We start from the raw sequence: 17,286 nt of genomic DNA, 5'->3' as shown, positions 1-17,286 counted from the left end.
GGTTGTTGCTTAAGTACCGCTGCATCAGTGGCACTTGATTTGATTCCTGGAGTGCCTAGTATTGTCAAAAAAGATTGGATGTCTGATATGTTTGATGAACAAGAGGGTTTGAACAACAGTTCACATTTTGAATCATTTTTTTCCTATTATGTTATCAAAACAAATTTTTCATATAAGAAGATAATAGGAGAGTGACAATGACAATGACAAATGGGAAACTAGACTATTCTGATAGAAAATGTCTCAACATTCCATGTTGCATTGCGTTAATGGTCTTCGCTTTGCTGTTCATTGCCTTTATTATTGTTTCATTTGTGGCTGGAAATCTATCATTCTCAGATTTTATTCTTCCAGAGTGTGACCAATTTTTTATTTCGTATCAAAACTGAGAGGTTTAATTTATAAAGAAAGCAATCTGATAATAGTTATAACTTTGAAAACAACGATTTGCAACAGATAAATATGAATTCACACTTAACTTTAAAAAGCGAGCAAAACTTAACAACTGCTTATTTGCTTAAAACTATAGAAGAAGATGCAAATAATTCTGGAATTACAAACACGAGCAAGCAGAAAAATTTCTTTTCCATTGATGTTGATAATTCTTACAATATCTCTTGCCATCAAAATCACAATTTTGAGATCATTGACAAAAACCAAAGAATGCAAGTTGCCTCAAAGCGAAAAGATGATAAAAAAGATATACTTACGGAAGATATTGATTTAGTCAGCAAAGTCTGGGTCGTTCTTGTTGGATATTCAATCGTCACTGTTGTATCATTATTGTGGATATTATGCATGTGTCGATGTGCATCTAGTTGTCTGCGCGCTTCTGTGTGGGTGAGTGTAATTGTGGATTTACTTTCGGGGATTGGCTTCATTGTAATTGCAGCTTTTCAATCCAAAAAATCACACAACGATACGTTTTCAAACTATGATGATGCAGTCATGTATGTTTCAGGTGCGATTTCAGCAGTATTCTTTATTTTTCTTTTGGTGATGCTTATCATTAATAACGAGAATGTTAGCATTGTTTCTGAAATGTTTAAAGAAGCAGCAAAAGCAATCAAAGATAGAGCTGGATTGCTTTTGGTTGTCATTATACTTGCTATTATTTCAATAGTTGTAGGTTGGCTTTCATCATATGTCAGTATTGTTTATTATCAGTGCATGTTCAGAATTTACTTTAATATTGGGTTTAATGCCTTAACGATAATAAATTTCATTTTGTTAATCTTTGCCAATATTTTTGCCGTTTGGTTCGAATCATTTATTGAGCATTTAAACAAAGCAATTATTGCTGCAACGACAGTGGAATGGTATTATTCAGAAGGAGATCCAAATAAGAGAAAATGGCCCATTCTGCATGCTATTAAATACACGTTATCTAAAAGTATCGGAGCCGTTGCTTTTGGAAGCTTTCTTGATTATTTAAATGAAGCTTTGGAAGATATCGCAAAATCAATTGGCACCTTTGCATTTGCTTTCTCTTTGGTTGGAAACTTTTTCAACTATTGTTCAAAGCCAAATAAAAAGCAAAACAATGTTGAAGAGGAAGAAGAAGACTCAGGATTCGTTGCATCGTGCTGCATGTGTCTGTTCAGATTCGCAATGAAATTTTATGCTGTATTCTTCTATGCAGTTGCATTAGCGTTGTTTTTAGTAGCAATGATCGTGAAATTAATAGGATCAAAACCGTCTGATTTTGTTGAAGCTGAATGTGAAAGGATTTATGCAATGTCTTGCATTGAAGGAAAACCTTTTATTGAATCTTCAAAAGATACAATGTGCCTTATTGTGAGAAATATTGATTCAGTCATCACTTTTGACATAATTGCATCTTCATTAAAGAAAAGTATTAAGTGGTCAATCACTTTGGTTGCTAACATTGTTTGTTTGCTAATTTGGAGGCCTGACTTTTTTGGACTTTCTGACCCAGTGGATTATCCTGTGTGGAGTATTTTATTCGGTGAATCACTAATTTTTAATTACTTGAATGAATCTATAATCATTGACACATTTATGACTGCAGTGAACTCAATTTTGATTTGCCGGCTGACAAAAAAAGAATATGATGATCATAAAGATCAAGGTTTTGTTGAAATTAATCGAGATTTGACAGATCCATTTGCATTCATGAACAATGAGATCGAAGAGAGTGTGAATAAGTGTATGGAAAAAATAGAAAATAGAGGGAAAAACATTCATCAGTCTTCTGTTTTATACTTGGAGAGACAAGCGAATAGATTTCAACCAGAAAGACCAGAAGCTGCTACTGAGCCGATGGTTCGACTTCCAACTGAAAATACTTCACAATCATCAAATCAGTCTTCTGAAAGGGAAATGACAATACAAGAAGAAAACAACGGGAATTCCTCAGATGAATCAGCAAAAGTTTAATTTTCTCACAAACAAATATCTATTTGTGATAAAACGCAAATAATAAAGATGCAAGTCCTTTTTTTTTCAAGTTAAGTTTTATTTTCAAATAAACGCAAGATTTTGTTTCTATAGATTTTTATTTTTTGTATTTTGTAGTTTATTACACATGCAATTTTGTGTCTGGTTGCCACAAATGATTGCTTTAAACTATTTTCTCGGATGATGGATAAGATCCATTTGTTTTGTTTTCATTCCGTTTTCGTTTTTCATTTTCCTTGAAACATAATTATTTTTTCCACTATCATATCGTTTTTGAAAATATGAAATTCTGCTAATTGCAGAATAACACAATTTTGAAACAAGTGAAAACAATCTTTGTTTTATAACTTTTTTAGGTATATGGATTAATTGTTTGACAACAAAAGAATGAAGAAACATCGTGAAAAACATTTTTGCGATTTTCAAGAATTCATTATATCAAAGTTTAGATTTTCGTGTCTTTTGATGTTTATATCACAAATATTTTTATTCTGATCCACATTTTTCTTGAAAGAAATTTGAATTTCTGTGAGATATGTTACTTTTCCAATTGAACAAAAACGAGAAAATATTCAAACCACAAAAAATTTTAATGCATTGCAACACTTTCATGGTTGCTATATTTTTTTATCGAGTTTAACTGATTGCGAATAATTCTGTTCAACGGTTTGCAAGTGTCAAACTTCAAAAGGTTTGTCCAAAATTTAATTTCACAGGGTATCTTGAAATATTGAATGATTGATACAACAGCCAGTGGATGAATTCTGTAGAGGTTTAAATGCAAAATCATGCAAACTCGTTGAATGAATCATTCAATATTTGAAAAATAACATTCAATGACGATGCTTATTCTTTGAACAATTCAATTCATATCATATAGATTATTCCTTTCAGTTTGCGGAATTTTTTGTAAAAAAAAAACCGTCTATGAATGTTGTTTTCTTTTACCAACAATGTTGATTCAGTGCGCTTACTCATAGGAAGCTCAGAGGATTTTCTGAGAGAATATTTCATTATCCGATGAATCGAAAAGAAAAAGAAGAAAGACATGTGTTTCATTTTTGAAAGACAAACAACAGAGGGATATTGAAATAATTATTGTAGACATTTCCATATAAAATTCAGCGTTATCCATTCATTTAAATGAGGATTGTCACTGCTGGGAATATTTTAATGTCCTCATAAAACAATTAGTCTCTCTTCCTCTTCTTTCATATTTCTTGTGTGAGCAAAGGAAAGGTTTTCAATACGACGTTGGAAACAGTTTTTCAAATTGTTGAACAAAGTTATAAAAAAGAGAAAGAAAAGCATCTTTCCACGATGCTTCAAAAACGAAACAACTATCAAAAGGAAAAATGTTTTAACAAGCAACTGAAAAATTTATATTTTCACCTAACTTTTTCATTTCAACATCTCCTCTGACAGAGTGTTTCACACTCCTTTTTTTTCTTTCAAAAACTTGATTGGAAATTTCCTCATATTTAATTGGGTCAGGGTCAACTTTTTAATGGGACTTTTTCCCTTATTGGCACTTTTTTTGTTTTTGACTGCCAACTTTCAACAAACGTTGATTGGCTTTCAGTACTTCAAAAAACCTTTTTTACAAGTTTAACACAATTTATTTACAGTTTGTTTTTTAATTTTTGCTTATTACACATTGAGAAATTACGTTTTATTGTTAAATTTGAAAGGACTTTTACCAGCCAACCAGGCATCTCACAAGAAATTGATGAGTTGTTTTGAATAGCATAAACTATTATCTATATATTTTTATATTCTTTTTTTTTTACAAACAATTTTTTCGTGATATTTTCACATTTCATTTTATTAACAACATTCTGACATAAAACCGATTATTTCTTTGTTTATATAATGAAATGATAAAAACAAAAATTTGATATGAAAAACAAATACATTATTAATAATGTGTTGAAAAAATGAAACATTGTTTTTTTTTATTTATCTTGAATAGCCAAATTGTTCAAATTGTTTTTGATCTTCGATTAAACTTTTGTTACAAAGTTAAATTCTTGACAAATAGAAAATGAGAATGTTTTATTTTTTCAACACTTCATTATTAATAATGTATTTGTTTTTCATGTCATATTTTTATTTTTATCATTTCATTATATAAACAAAGAAATAATCGGTTTTATGTCAGAATGTTGTTAAAAAAATGAAATGTGAAAATATCACGAAAAAATTGTTTGTAAAAAAAAAAGAATATAAAAATATATAGATAATAGTTTATGCTATTCAAAACAACTCATCAATTTCTTAAAAAAGAAAGTGCTTCATCAATTCCTTCTCTTGTTTGAGAGACGCCACAATCTATGGGTCAGTCGCCACATTTGATCAATGATGTCTGCTTCGCAATTCCCTCCGATTGTTGGACTTACGCCGTCGGCTGATTCTGCAATGCAGCACAGTGGGGCGCAAAGCCAACCAGGGACCTTGTCACAACCTAACATCTTTTCTTCCTCTTCAATTTTTTCACCTTCTTCATCGGAAGGCTTAGCACAGGAGTTGACCCCTTTAGCTGACAGAAAGGAGAATGATGATTTCTTAGACATATCACAACTTATTTGTCAGGAGTTTGAGGACATTTTCGGACAAACGCCGAATATTTCAATTTTTGATCTAAGGATTTCCCCAAGATCCGTCCAAGATGTTGTTGGGGAGTATTCAACGCAGGTTTTTTGCCCATTGTTATCTCAAGAACCACCCGCTTCCAAGAGAACAAAGAACTGGATTAACGATGCGTTAGATCAGGCGGGTTACAAGATGGAGATTTATCTTTTCCAGGCAATTAAAGCTGCACTCATAGGCTTAGCCGAAATACAGACTTCAAAGGAAGGTGCAAAGCAAAGACTGGCTGACATCTTGATTTTGATTACCAAGGCGCTTCAAGAGGCACGAACGGTTCGAATTCAAAACAGGTTTGGTTTCAGGGCTGCCACATTAATGAGTGCAGACGCTTCAACGGGAATCCTCACAGAGAGACAGGAACTGATTCTCAGAGAAGCAAGACAAGAAGCTAATTTTGAAGGAGGTTTCCAAAGACCAGCATTTCCTCTAACACGAGTTCAGCCTTCTGCAAGAGAACAACCAGATTCACTTCTAAGAAGATTAAGTTATCCCCTTCCTCGTCCTAACCCGCGGTTTTTTCGGAGATCCCCCCGGTCCTCAGCGCTCGCAAGAAGGCAGCAATTCGGAAGAAGGAGGAGCCAGAGCGGTTGGAGCAGGAGACTAAGGGGGCGTCAACAATTTAGAGCTAGTTCACAAGGAGACAGAGTATTGGAGGCAGATAGGAGGAAGAACAGCATTGTTTATCTCGGCATGGAAGCGAATCGGAGGAGAGAAATTGATAAGCAGAGGAGTGCAGGCCATGTGGAAGAGTTAACAAGCCAGAAAATCTCTCAGCCAAGTGCTTTTCAGAGACGGAGCGTTGCTTCTCAACCAACTTAAGATCCAGGAATTCAAGATGATATTAGAAGAACAAAAACGAACAGGAGTCGATATCCCGTGGAGCAGAAAAGGATATGGACATTGAAGGAGAAACTGAAAATAGTCCTGAGAGCAGTTCATCTCCCCGGATTGCAGAACACAAGAGCCGATGCTTTGTCCCGCCTGGAAAGAGCAGGAGACTACAGCATTACGGACGAAGATCTCTCTCAGATTCTGGAGGTGCTTCAAGTTTCTCCGACACTGGACGCCATTGCAGCTCAACACAACCACAAGGTTGAGCGTTGGTGCGGAATAGGAAGCCCATTGGGAGAAGATGGTCTTGCATATCCATGGAAGAACGAGTGCGTTCTGGCACACCCCCCAATTCCACTGATTCCAATGACGATTCGGAAGGCACAGAAGGAGAGAGCACCAGTAGTATTACTCCTGCCGAACTGGAAGGGGTAGAACTGGGATGTATTATTGGAGAAGACACATCATCGGACATTCGAATGGAGGAGTCTGAGAACAGTGTTAAGAAAGGGGCCATCAATGACAAACACACGTGCATGTCTCCCTCCAGGCAGATTGAGAGTCATATTGATCAATCCACCAGAGAGAAAGGAGAGAGCTGGTGGAGAAGGGCGTTAAAAGAGAGATCTTTCCCAGTTTCATTGGCAGAGGAGTGCAAATCGGGAATTGCTCAGTCGACGTGGGATGGATATTTATTCGGCTTCGCGCATTTTGGAGAACAGTGGGAAAAGAGTGATATGGGCATAATTCCAGAGGATATTCATGAATGGGCCGCTCGATGTTCGAGTATTTTCATTACACTCTAAGACAATGGAATGAAACTGTCATGTTTGCAACTTATCCGCTCAGCGGTCTCATTCTTCACAAGCTTGGTTTTCTACACAAATTTGGGGGATATTCCTATAATAAAAATATTGTTCAGAGGGTTTAGAAGAACGGAGATGACATGAAAGAAAAAGATTCAAGAGATCTGGAATCCAAAGACCATTTTGACATACTTTTCTAATCTTGGAGAAAATCAGAGCTTGAGTTTCAAACATCTAACAATGAAAGCCATTGTGCTCACAATGCTATTCACTGCGTGCAGGTTTACAGAGTTGGAAAGAGTGGATATGGAAAGAGCAAGATTCGAGCAGGAAGGAATATATCTAGACACAAGGCTAAAAACATCGCTAAATCGAACAGAGATTGCAGTTCCTTTTTTAAATGAAAACCCTTCAATTTGCCCAGCTTCGGCCATTCAAGTTTTGTGGGAAGAGATAAAGAAAAGAAAACCAGATGGAAATAAATTATTTTTAAATACCGAAACTTTTCATCCTCTAACAGTGGAAGGAATTAGACGATTGGCAAAGGAGACGTTGAAGGAAGCAGGAATTCCAAGCCATTTTACTCCTTATTCAATAAAGGCTGCAACACTTTCAACGCTAACGATTTCTGGAATTCCACCAACTCAGATTGCGAAGTTTGCCAGTCTTTCCCCTAGAACAGACACTTTGGTGAAGCATTATGTGAAGACCAATCTTGCTTCAACCTTGGGGAAAGTGATTGCCTCAACTATGAACGTTCCCAGTGAAGAGTTAGCAACCAAGCTGTGAGCCGAAGATGGTGGCAAGGCTTGTGTCAGACAAGAAAGAGACCAGAGGAACAATAATGATAGACGAGCAATGGAATCTGGGATGGTACTGAGGGACAAGAAGTGCCTGATGAAGCCATGTTTGAGGGAGGAAGAAGCTAAAGATACTGTTAAATTCCATTCCAGAGTGGATGAGCCTGATGAGGAGATGGAGGAACGGAAGTCACTTGGAGAACAATTCAATATTCGAACATAATCACAATCAAAAAAGGAGAAAAATAACAACAAAAAGAAGAAGACGCACACTGTGGTAGTAATGATAGCTTCATCATCCAACAAATTGATTCTCTCAAGCAAGAGAAGGAATTGATGAAGCACTTTCTTTTTTAAGAAATTGATGAGTTGTTTTGAATAGCATAAACTATTATCTATATATTTTTATATTCTTTTTTTTTTACAAACAATTTTTTCGTGATATTTTCACATTTCATTTTTTTAACAACATTCTGACATAAAACCGATTATTTCTTTGTTTATATAATGAAATGATAAAAACAAAAATTTGATATGAAAAACAAATACATTATTAATAATGTGTTGAAAAAATGAAACATTGTTTTTTTTTATTTATCTTGAATAGCCAAATTGTTCAAATTGTTTTTGATCTTCGATTAAACTTTTGTTACAAAGTTAAATTCTTGACAAATAGAAAATGAGAATGTTTTATTTTTTCAACACTTCATTATTAATAATGTATTTGTTTTTCATGTCATATTTTTATTTTTATCATTTCATTATATAAACAAAGAAATAATCGGTTTTATGTCAGAATGTTGTTAAAAAAATGAAATGTGAAAAAAACAAGAAAAAAGTGTTTATGAAAAAAAAAGAATATAAAAATATATAGATAATAGTTTATGCTATTCAAAACAACTCATCAATTTCTTGTGAGATGCCTGGTTGACTGGTTAAAGTGACTTTTAAAATTTGCAAAAAAACGAAATTTCACAATGACTAATGAATAAAAATATAAAAACAAACTTAAAAAGTATCTGCTGAAACAAGTTAAAAAGTGTGGTGTATGTGTTGAAATTCATTGGAGATTTTTTGTTGATTGGCAGCTTCAAACATAAAAAGTGCCAATAAGCAAAAACGTCCCATCAAATAGTTGACCCTATTTATTAAATCAAAGGAAAATGGATTTGGCTGAAATGAGATGAACTTTCAGTTTGAATTCTCCAAGTTGTCAATATTTTTTTGTTGTTGTTGTTGCAAATGGGTATGATCCGACCGGAAATAATTCCATGTGACAACCATTTTTAATATATGCAATAAAAAAAATAGATATAATCACATCGAATCATATCAATATCTGTTGTTGTCACATTTTTCCTTGCACCAATATTTTTGTCCTGTTTTTCATTCATTTTCCTAGTCCTTTGCGACAGACAGACTTTTCACGAAGTACTTCAACAAGTCGAACGACAAGGCAGTTTCAAAACTTTTGAATTTGAAATTTTTAAAGATTTTTTTTTTAACTGTTCATTTTTTGTTGATTTTATTGATATGGGACAAAACATTTGACATCAGGAATTTTCATTGAAAAATAATGCATTTTTCATTGACTTTTAGAGATTAAAAAACACAATGAAAATAATTCTATTATTTGACTTTCGTGAAATGTTGGAATACGAATTGTCTTGATTTCAACGATACCTGTTAAAGGATATGAAAATCTAATTTATTTTGAAATCTGAGAAAGCGGTCAAAAGTTTTGAGCGAAGCAATTTTTTCATGCTTTAGGCATAAAATGCTTGAAAGACCATATTTTCCCCCATATATTTAAAAAAAAAAAAATTAAATATTGCATTTGATAATCAATAACTTTTTTAAATAATTTATTTCTTTATTAAAAATTACTGAAAATTTAATTTCGATGGGTTTTCGACAGATCTTTGTCGATATCAGTCGAACGACAAAGATCAGTTTTTCGAAAAATCAGTTAGTCGAAAGATCAACATGTCGAACGGATAAGCAATGTATTTTATAAAAAAAAATTTTTTTTTCAATAAATGAAATTGTTTTTTATTTTGATTATGAAAAAAATAAAATTCTGATTGAAAAAAGAAAAAAAACAATCGAAGTTAATTGATTAATTCTTGTTGAATTTACAAATCATTTGAGCTAAAATCCATAGCATGCTTGAGATTTAATTTGCATTCGTTTCACGTTGTTCATCTTCACATTGTTCAGTGAAACAAGAAAGAAGCATTCCAGATTTTGTTTTTATTTTTGTTAACAAACACAATTCTTTAGCAAATAACTAAAGAATGCCTTTGAAACGTTTGAAAAAATCTTTGTTCTTATTTTTTTATGAGATGAATAGATAAAGAAGTGAAATCGAATTTTCTATCCAAAAGACGAAGGATTGCTATTGCCTGTGGAAATTTGAGAATAAAATTCATTGTTGAAAAAGGAAAAATTGCTCATAATATGTTAAGCAAAGGGAAAAGCGACACTCATGAGCAACAAAGAATTTTATGCAATTTTATGACATTTGAATTTGAGAATGAAGCTGTCAAGGATTTTGAAAAAGATATTGGAGAAAACGTTGTCAAATGAAGAAGAAAAAAAAAAAGAACTATCTTCATGGCATTTGTTTTATTATTTCACATTTTCTTTTCCTATTTTTCTTCTTCAAGAAGCGCAACATTTCTTCATACTTCAACATGCAAAAAAAAAGTCAACTGCAATCGTTGATCACTCTTGAATATTCTCTTCTCTGCCAGTTGACGATTATGGCACTTCTTCTAAATCTTCTTTTATTTTATCTGCACATGAGTCTGAAGTGAAGAAAAAAGAGAAAAGACTGAAGTAAAAGTGTTGGAAAATAAGGTGATGAAGGAAAGGAATCATCAGCCAAAAAGCAATGAAAGTGAAAGAAGAAAGAAACCATATAAACATCAAACACAAAGCAAATATTAGGAAATAACTTTGTTGGTGCAAATGTTTTTTATCTTTTTATGGTAGTCCAATTTTATTTTTATAATATTCTATCTATGTGTCTTCGATTTATTCTATTTAACATTTCTTTTAATATACTACTGTAAATTTCAAAGTATTTCACACAGATTCATATTTGATTCCTCCCATGGCGCCTCCAAAAGTTGTGTACAACCTCCTCCTCTGAAGATACTTGAGCAGAAAAATTAGAGTTTGAATGTTTCGACTTCTTCTTCCACAAACTTGCAACTTATCGGTTCATTCATTCCATGACTGTCGCTCTAAGAATATGAGTCAAACTCAAAGAAAATCACAAGTTTTTCAAATTCTGCTAGTCCATTTCTATCTCATTCACTCAAGATTAATCAGTCTTCTCATTTTCAGTTTTAATTCCATCCACCACACTCTTCATTAAAAAAGACAAACCACCTCCTCATGATCCTCTGCTATCAGAAAAAAACTTCCCCATTCCCATGTTATAAAATGAGCTACAATATTCATCACACCTTTTCTTAAAATTCCATGTGGAAGCACTCGAATCAACGAACCGAAAGACGGTCTTTGCGACGAGTTCACTATTTCTTTCATATCTTTCTATCGGATATTTCCGAGCGAACAGACATTGAGAAGCATTACGGATGTTCAAAAGCAGCCAAGCAGCCTGTTCAGCCATCCCAAATAGCAGAAATGATGTGGCAGTTGAATGAAATCAGTGATTCTCCATTGGTTAAAGATGAATTGCTGTCTTTTCATCCGGCTGAGAGGCGGAGAAGTCCTTTCTTCTCCTTCAAAATGTTTGCGCTGCCTCGCTGTTATTCACCACTTTGTTTTGTGGAGTCAGAAGTGAAGAGGAAGAAGAGGAAGAAGAGGGAGATTCAGAGAGAGAAGAGCGAGAAAGAGAGACTCAGAGAGGAAAAAAATGAAAGGAGATGCGGGTTGCTGCGTGACGACAGAATGAAGAGGGAGAAGGAGAAAAGGAAATGGAAGATGATTTATTTTTGTTTGAGAAAGCTTGCCTGCTGACTTTTCGCATGAGAATGTATTAGAGCAATCCGTTTTCTATCTCTGTTTCAATGTCGCTTCCGTTCCTGTTTTCGTTTCACTAACAGGTTTTATTCTTTTACGAATCTTCATCAACATCACAAAAACTGTAATTTTTTCATTCGAGCTTTCATCTGTATTCTTCGCGGTCAGAAAATTATCCATTATCCGAAGATTCTCTGAAGCTGATACAGAGTTTAACGCAATGCGGCTTAGATGCAGCAGCTTGTAACTTGCATGAGATGGAATAGGGATGGCATGATATTGTTTGTGAGTTACTGATTCAATCCACTGTTTCTTTGTGTTTTTCCACTCGAATTAAAGGAGGACATAATCAGCCCATCACTTTTGTAAATTTTCTTTAATGTTTCAGATTGATAACATTTCATTGCTGAAAAATGAAGGAGATAAATAAAAGGAATAAAGCTGACTTTGCAGAAATGAGAAACGTTATTAACGAAATAACCTCAGAAAATTCATCTCAAACTTCGAATTTTTGAATGCATTGCTTTGTAACTTCCATTCGTCACTTCAATAATCACATTATTTAAAATCATTTCACAAATATTCTTCAAATTTTCTCTGAATATCTTTCACGTTAAAAAGAGAGATCTGACCATCTCGTTCAACTGAAAATTGTGACAATCCCATTTCACAACACATTTCATCTCATTCTCAGGTGATGTACGTTATGCTTTTCACTGAATAAAACATTTAAAACGCCCAATCATTTAAAACATGTGCATTCATCAGCTGCTTCTTCTCCTTCTTCTTCATCGGCATCTGCTTCTCCTGTATAAATACGAGAGCTTCAACCAGAATTAAAAACGCTTGCCATTCCTAATGATGTGTATTCTTTCAACATCACACACGTTGTCTTCTGAGAAGCAAGTCTATTTTGGCACCCATAATCAGATGAGGAACATGCAACAAATGATTTGACACCTTCAGGCATGAGGTCAATCTTCTCCGTTGCGGTGAAGGGCAAAACACTCTGATGCGAAGATTTCAAGCATAAACTCAAATCAAGCATTGAGTCTAACATCGACGCTCCAATCTTCGCAACGTATGAGATTGTGTGATTCATCTGCATCATTTTGGGTTCAGAATTTGCATAGAAGAGCTCGAAGGAGGAAGATGAAAAGGATTAGAGGGAGTTGACAAAGTCTCTGATGGAAAATAAGGATCAAAAGCAAAAGAGCTTTTTTTCCTTTTAGGAAGAGCAGAACGCAACGGGGCATTTATCGCAAACAACTCCTTTTGCCAAGCTTTTTGATGCATTGAAAAATATTCACTCTTTAAAAACGAGTTGGAAGGCATTCTTTACTGGCACAATAATTATTGATATCCAAATGAGAAAGCGGAAAATATCTCATTAATTGCTCCATTTCTACTAACAACTTTTTGGACAGCTTGCTGAGGTGAGGCGGGATCATCGCTGTGCTCAATATGTTTGTTTTTGAATTAGACAGAGAAAGGTTCTTGTTGAAAGTTGGAATTTTTTAAATGCACTCACAAGAAGCGACGTTAGTGTATCAGCTACCACTCAAAAGATCTCTCAGCGAAGAACTGCTTTATTAGTTCTGAAGATTGTCCACTTTTTTCTCATTATTGTGCTCGCACGTCGTTTTCGTCTGTTGTCTTGCTGTCCCAGACGCCCCTGATTGTGATTAATCTGTTCAATCATCCTCTATCTCTTCAAACTGTCTGTGCCGAAAATCATAATCTGATGCTGCTTGAAGCAGATGAGCTACAATGCAACAAAATTTTTCTGAACAGTTCGCTTTTGCAGTTCAGTGCTGTCTTTCTTTTAACAAAAAAAAATTATTTAGGACATTCTCTTTTATTCACAACTTTTGTAAATGGCTTGGGTGAATTATTGAATCAATTACTTCTCTTTGTCACTTCCACATCCTCTCGTGCGGCAAATGAAAATCAAGTTGTTTTTATTTTTTTATTTCCTTTTTGTTGAAAGCTTGTTTGATTGATGTTTCAGAATTAATAAATTCTTGAAAGAAATAAACTTGATTTCTCATTTTCACAAGGATGTATTTTTCAAAAGTGTGAAGTCAGAATGAAGTTCAGATGCAAGTGAAAAGTTTAAGTTGTTAGAAAGGTCACTGCGAATGGCTGTATTTTCAAATTTCACACGAAAAAAAAACAACACAAGTAAATTCTTTCGACCGACACACATAGCTTGAAATTTCCTTGTTGCAAAGGCCTCCATTTTCCATCGCATATATTCACAGAGCGAAATAAATATAATCATATTTTTCATAATAATTGGTAAGATTTTCTATAGAAAGCTGTTTTTTGATCAAAATTTTATGTTTCACGATTTTTCAATAATTTGTTCAAATAAGTTCAAAAAATGAATATTAATTACGAAAATTATAGTTTCAATAGAAAAAAGTGTTTTTTGTAGAATTTCCAAAATTTAAAAAATTGACCTGAAATTAATTAAAGAATAAATTAATTTTTTGTTTTTTTCTGTGAAATATCAAATCGAAAATAATCACAATCGGATATTGCCACAAAAAGTTTGAAAAAAACTCGATATGATTATTCCCTGTTTAAAATGTATTTGAATTTATTTCCTTGATGATTGCATCGAAGAATAAAAACAAGTGGACAAATCAGTTTCGGAACTTTTATGCTCAAAATTGCTGTCATCTGAATTGAAAGAAAATTTTCCAAGTTAAACAGTTTTTGCATGTTTCGATGAATGGAACAACTGTTCATTAACGATGTTGTTGTCCCCTTCCAAAAAATTTGCGAGCACTGTTTCTTCCTCTTCGACATGTGTATCATTTTTTGTTTTTGTTTGAATCTGTAAAAAATATTTTTGGTCTTCAAACTTTCTTTTTCAGAAAAGGCAAACTATCGTTGTTTAACCCACTTTTCACAATCCTCATTTTCATCCTACAAATCTCAATGTGTGATTTCTGTCTGTAATTTTTGTTCCTAATCTGCTGTTGATGAAACTTTTTCTTTTTCATATGATTCCCATTCTTTGCAAAAGTCACAAGAAGTGATGCATTTTCCTGATATTTGCCAGCTATTTGTGCTCTTGGCTGGCTTCACTCCCTGTGGCAAAGAATCCTGTGTGTAATCAAGAACATGTGCAATCGATGGAGTTGTTATTTCACCCACAATAAACCTGTGCCTTATCTTCTTGGAAATGGAAGCGATTAATGAATTATCAGTGATCACACTTTCAAAAAGCAAAAAAACTATTTTCAATATTTTTATTAATCGCTCATTTTTCACTTTTTTGAGTTAACTTTTTTGTGCAACATTTGGTCTCTAAGTTAAAAGCCGCAGCATATGTGATTTGTGTACTGGAATTACTTCAACGTCAATGCCTAATGAAGTAAATTGTTTCCAAAGTTTCATATTCCGTCTGGATGATTGACCATCAAGAATAACAAGAGCAGGATGAACAAATTTAGTTTCATTATTGCAGTAATATTTATTTTTCAACACATTTTGACCCTTTTTGTTGAAAATCTCTCATTAAAGTGTCTTCTTTCAACCACCAATTGCATTCGTCGTAATCATCATGATCAAATAAGATGCATGAGTACGAAGAAATGGGGGAAAATACGGACTTTAAAGCTTTTTTTGCACGAAGCATTGAAAAATTGCTTCACTCATAACTTTGTTTCTCTTTCTCAGATTTCAAAATAAATTTGATTTTCATATCTGCACACAGGCATTGTTGAAATCAAAATATCAAGTTTTCCAACATTTCACAAATATCAAAAAATAAACCCATTTTTATTGTGTTTTTTGATCTCAAAAAGTCAATGAAAAGTGCATAATTTTTCAATGAAAATGCCTGAAGTGAAATATATATCCCCAAATGTCTTCTGGAAAGGTTAAAAGTGGATCTTTGTGTGAATAATTAGTTATTCAATCAGTGTCCTTGCTTTGATCATCTGAAGATGAAATGTGTTGAGAATTTGATTATGGAAAGATTGAAGTCAAAGGTTGAAATTCAATGGAATGGCATAAAGCAGAAATTGCAGTTTTCGTTGATTCATGATCCAGAGACTTTGAAATCGGAGCACAATCATGAGCAGATTTTCTTTACGTTTTGCAAGTTACAGAAATGTTTGAATTGGAAAAGGATTTATCATTTCCCAATGTATTTTCATCACGTGAATGAATTTGTGGTCAATCTTGTATCATCAATGAATGTTGCGCTATTATTTTTCTTGACTCTGAAATTGAACTTCACTCCTTTAATATCCTTTTTTTGATAAATGTTTTCCTTGTTTGTTCTTATTCTTGTTCATTATTTGTTTTTCTTTTTCTAATTTTTTGTTCTTGCCTTTCTTGGAAATATTGATTTATTTTGATCACATTTTGATGTTGTTTCTGCATGAATGGGAGAACATGTTCCAACATTATTATTTCAAAAAACAATCTTGTTATCCACACTTTTTGTGATATGTGCAACATGAAACTGCCTTTGCTCCGCTGTTCTCATATCTCTTTTTCATATTTATGAGGAAATTGGAGATGAGTTGGCAGACGGAATCCATCTGCTCTGACAAAAAAAAGTGTGAAACGATAGAGAGGAGATATTCTTTAAAATAAAATGAATGGGCATTTTCTTGAAACAACTCTCAAGTTTAAACTTTTGTCCGATGATTGACAGCTGGTTTCATCCAAATGAAATATCAACGAAGAATATTTTTTTTTTGTTTCATTAATTCCATTATAGAAGAAAAAACGAAAGAATATTGCTTTTCAAAGATAATCTGAGTCGAGCATGGCCCAATTTAATTGGGTGAATTGTTTTGAAAAGTTTGTGCCTTGAAAGAAAACCGTACACCCATTGCTAACTTGGAGCCTCAGCTAATCCATCTGATTTTTCTGAACGTTTATTACGTATTCTCCTTGCCTTTAAAATAATTAATTAATTGCAATAATTTTCTATGAAAAACATTCTTTAATGGGGATGTCTATAATTGTTTGCTGAGAAACAACATCATCCCAATCAACAAATATTTCTTTCAATCTTTCTTCTTCTTCAACTTATAAAGAACATGTCCTTTCATTTTTCTCTGTTTATTCTCCTTTGGAAATCATTTGAAAAGCTCTTTGTTGATATTAATAACTATTTCGTTGATATTTGTTAATAATGATCTTTTCTTTTTTCATTTCATCCATTTAAGAAAATTGATAATAGAGTGTTGAAATCGACTTTTTTTTTAAAGATTCTATATGAAGATGTGGGAAAAACAACCATAAAAGAATTGATAGATATTCAAAAAAAAATTTTTTTTTTATCAATTTTCGAAAATTTTATAAATTTGATTTGTGAAGTTAATTCTAATGTAACATTTTTTTGAACAAAAATGTGAGGGTTTATACGCACACCATAAATATTTTTTTGTCAAAAAATAGTTTTTTTTTTTAATGTTCTAAGGTTTGTAATGAACAAACAAACATCTCTGTGAAAATATGAAAAACTTGAAACATCAGGATTCCTGAATTAAAAATAATTCACTTTTGTACCTCAAGTATTTGATCTGTTGTCACTTTTCTAAAAGATAATGCCTGTTTATAATTTATTATTAATTAAATTCATTCAAATACCAGATTTTCCAGAAAAAAAAATTCGACATTGGTTTTGACTTTCGTTTGAAAAGAATTTCTTACATTTTGCTTATAAAAAAGACCCTGTGAAGATTCTGTTTTTTATTGTATCGAAATTTACCAAATAAAAAGATAATTCCGTTATTTTACTGAAATGT

At 33.0% G+C, this 17,286-nt stretch overlaps 3 protein-coding genes across 3 annotated transcripts; all 3 read left to right on the top strand.

The window, feature by feature from the left end:
- Positions 1 to 663: 663 nt before the first annotated feature.
- Positions 664 to 2,400, top strand: MONOS_4237 (putative Choline Transporter-like (CTL) Family Protein; the record flags this gene model as incomplete). The annotated part of the gene is made up of 1 exon (XM_067874295.1): positions 664 to 2,400. One exon carries the CDS (start codon positions 664 to 666, stop codon positions 2,398 to 2,400), a length of 1,737 nt encoding a protein of 578 aa, XP_067723611.1.
- Positions 2,401 to 4,782: 2,382 nt separating this feature from the next.
- On the top strand, positions 4,783 to 6,336 carry MONOS_4238 (uncharacterized protein; the record flags this gene model as incomplete). The annotated part of the gene is made up of 3 exons (XM_067874296.1): positions 4,783 to 5,015; positions 5,067 to 5,582; positions 5,934 to 6,336. The coding sequence occupies 3 exons, from the start codon at positions 4,783 to 4,785 to the stop codon at positions 6,334 to 6,336; spliced, it is 1,152 nt and encodes a 383-aa protein (XP_067723610.1).
- Positions 6,337 to 6,947: 611 nt separating this feature from the next.
- Positions 6,948 to 7,496, top strand: MONOS_4239 (uncharacterized protein; the record flags this gene model as incomplete). The annotated part of the gene is made up of 1 exon (XM_067874297.1): positions 6,948 to 7,496. One exon carries the CDS (start codon positions 6,948 to 6,950, stop codon positions 7,494 to 7,496), a length of 549 nt encoding a protein of 182 aa, XP_067723609.1.
- Between the last annotated feature and the right edge of the window lie 9,790 nt (positions 7,497 to 17,286).

The sequence above is a fragment of the Monocercomonoides exilis genome, assembly GCF_001643675.1.
Source record: "Monocercomonoides exilis strain PA203 chromosome Unknown scaffold36-1065637, whole genome shotgun sequence".
Classification (NCBI taxonomy): Eukaryota; Preaxostyla; order Oxymonadida; family Polymastigidae; genus Monocercomonoides; species Monocercomonoides exilis.
This window is presented reverse-complemented; position numbering and strand designations above follow the sequence as displayed.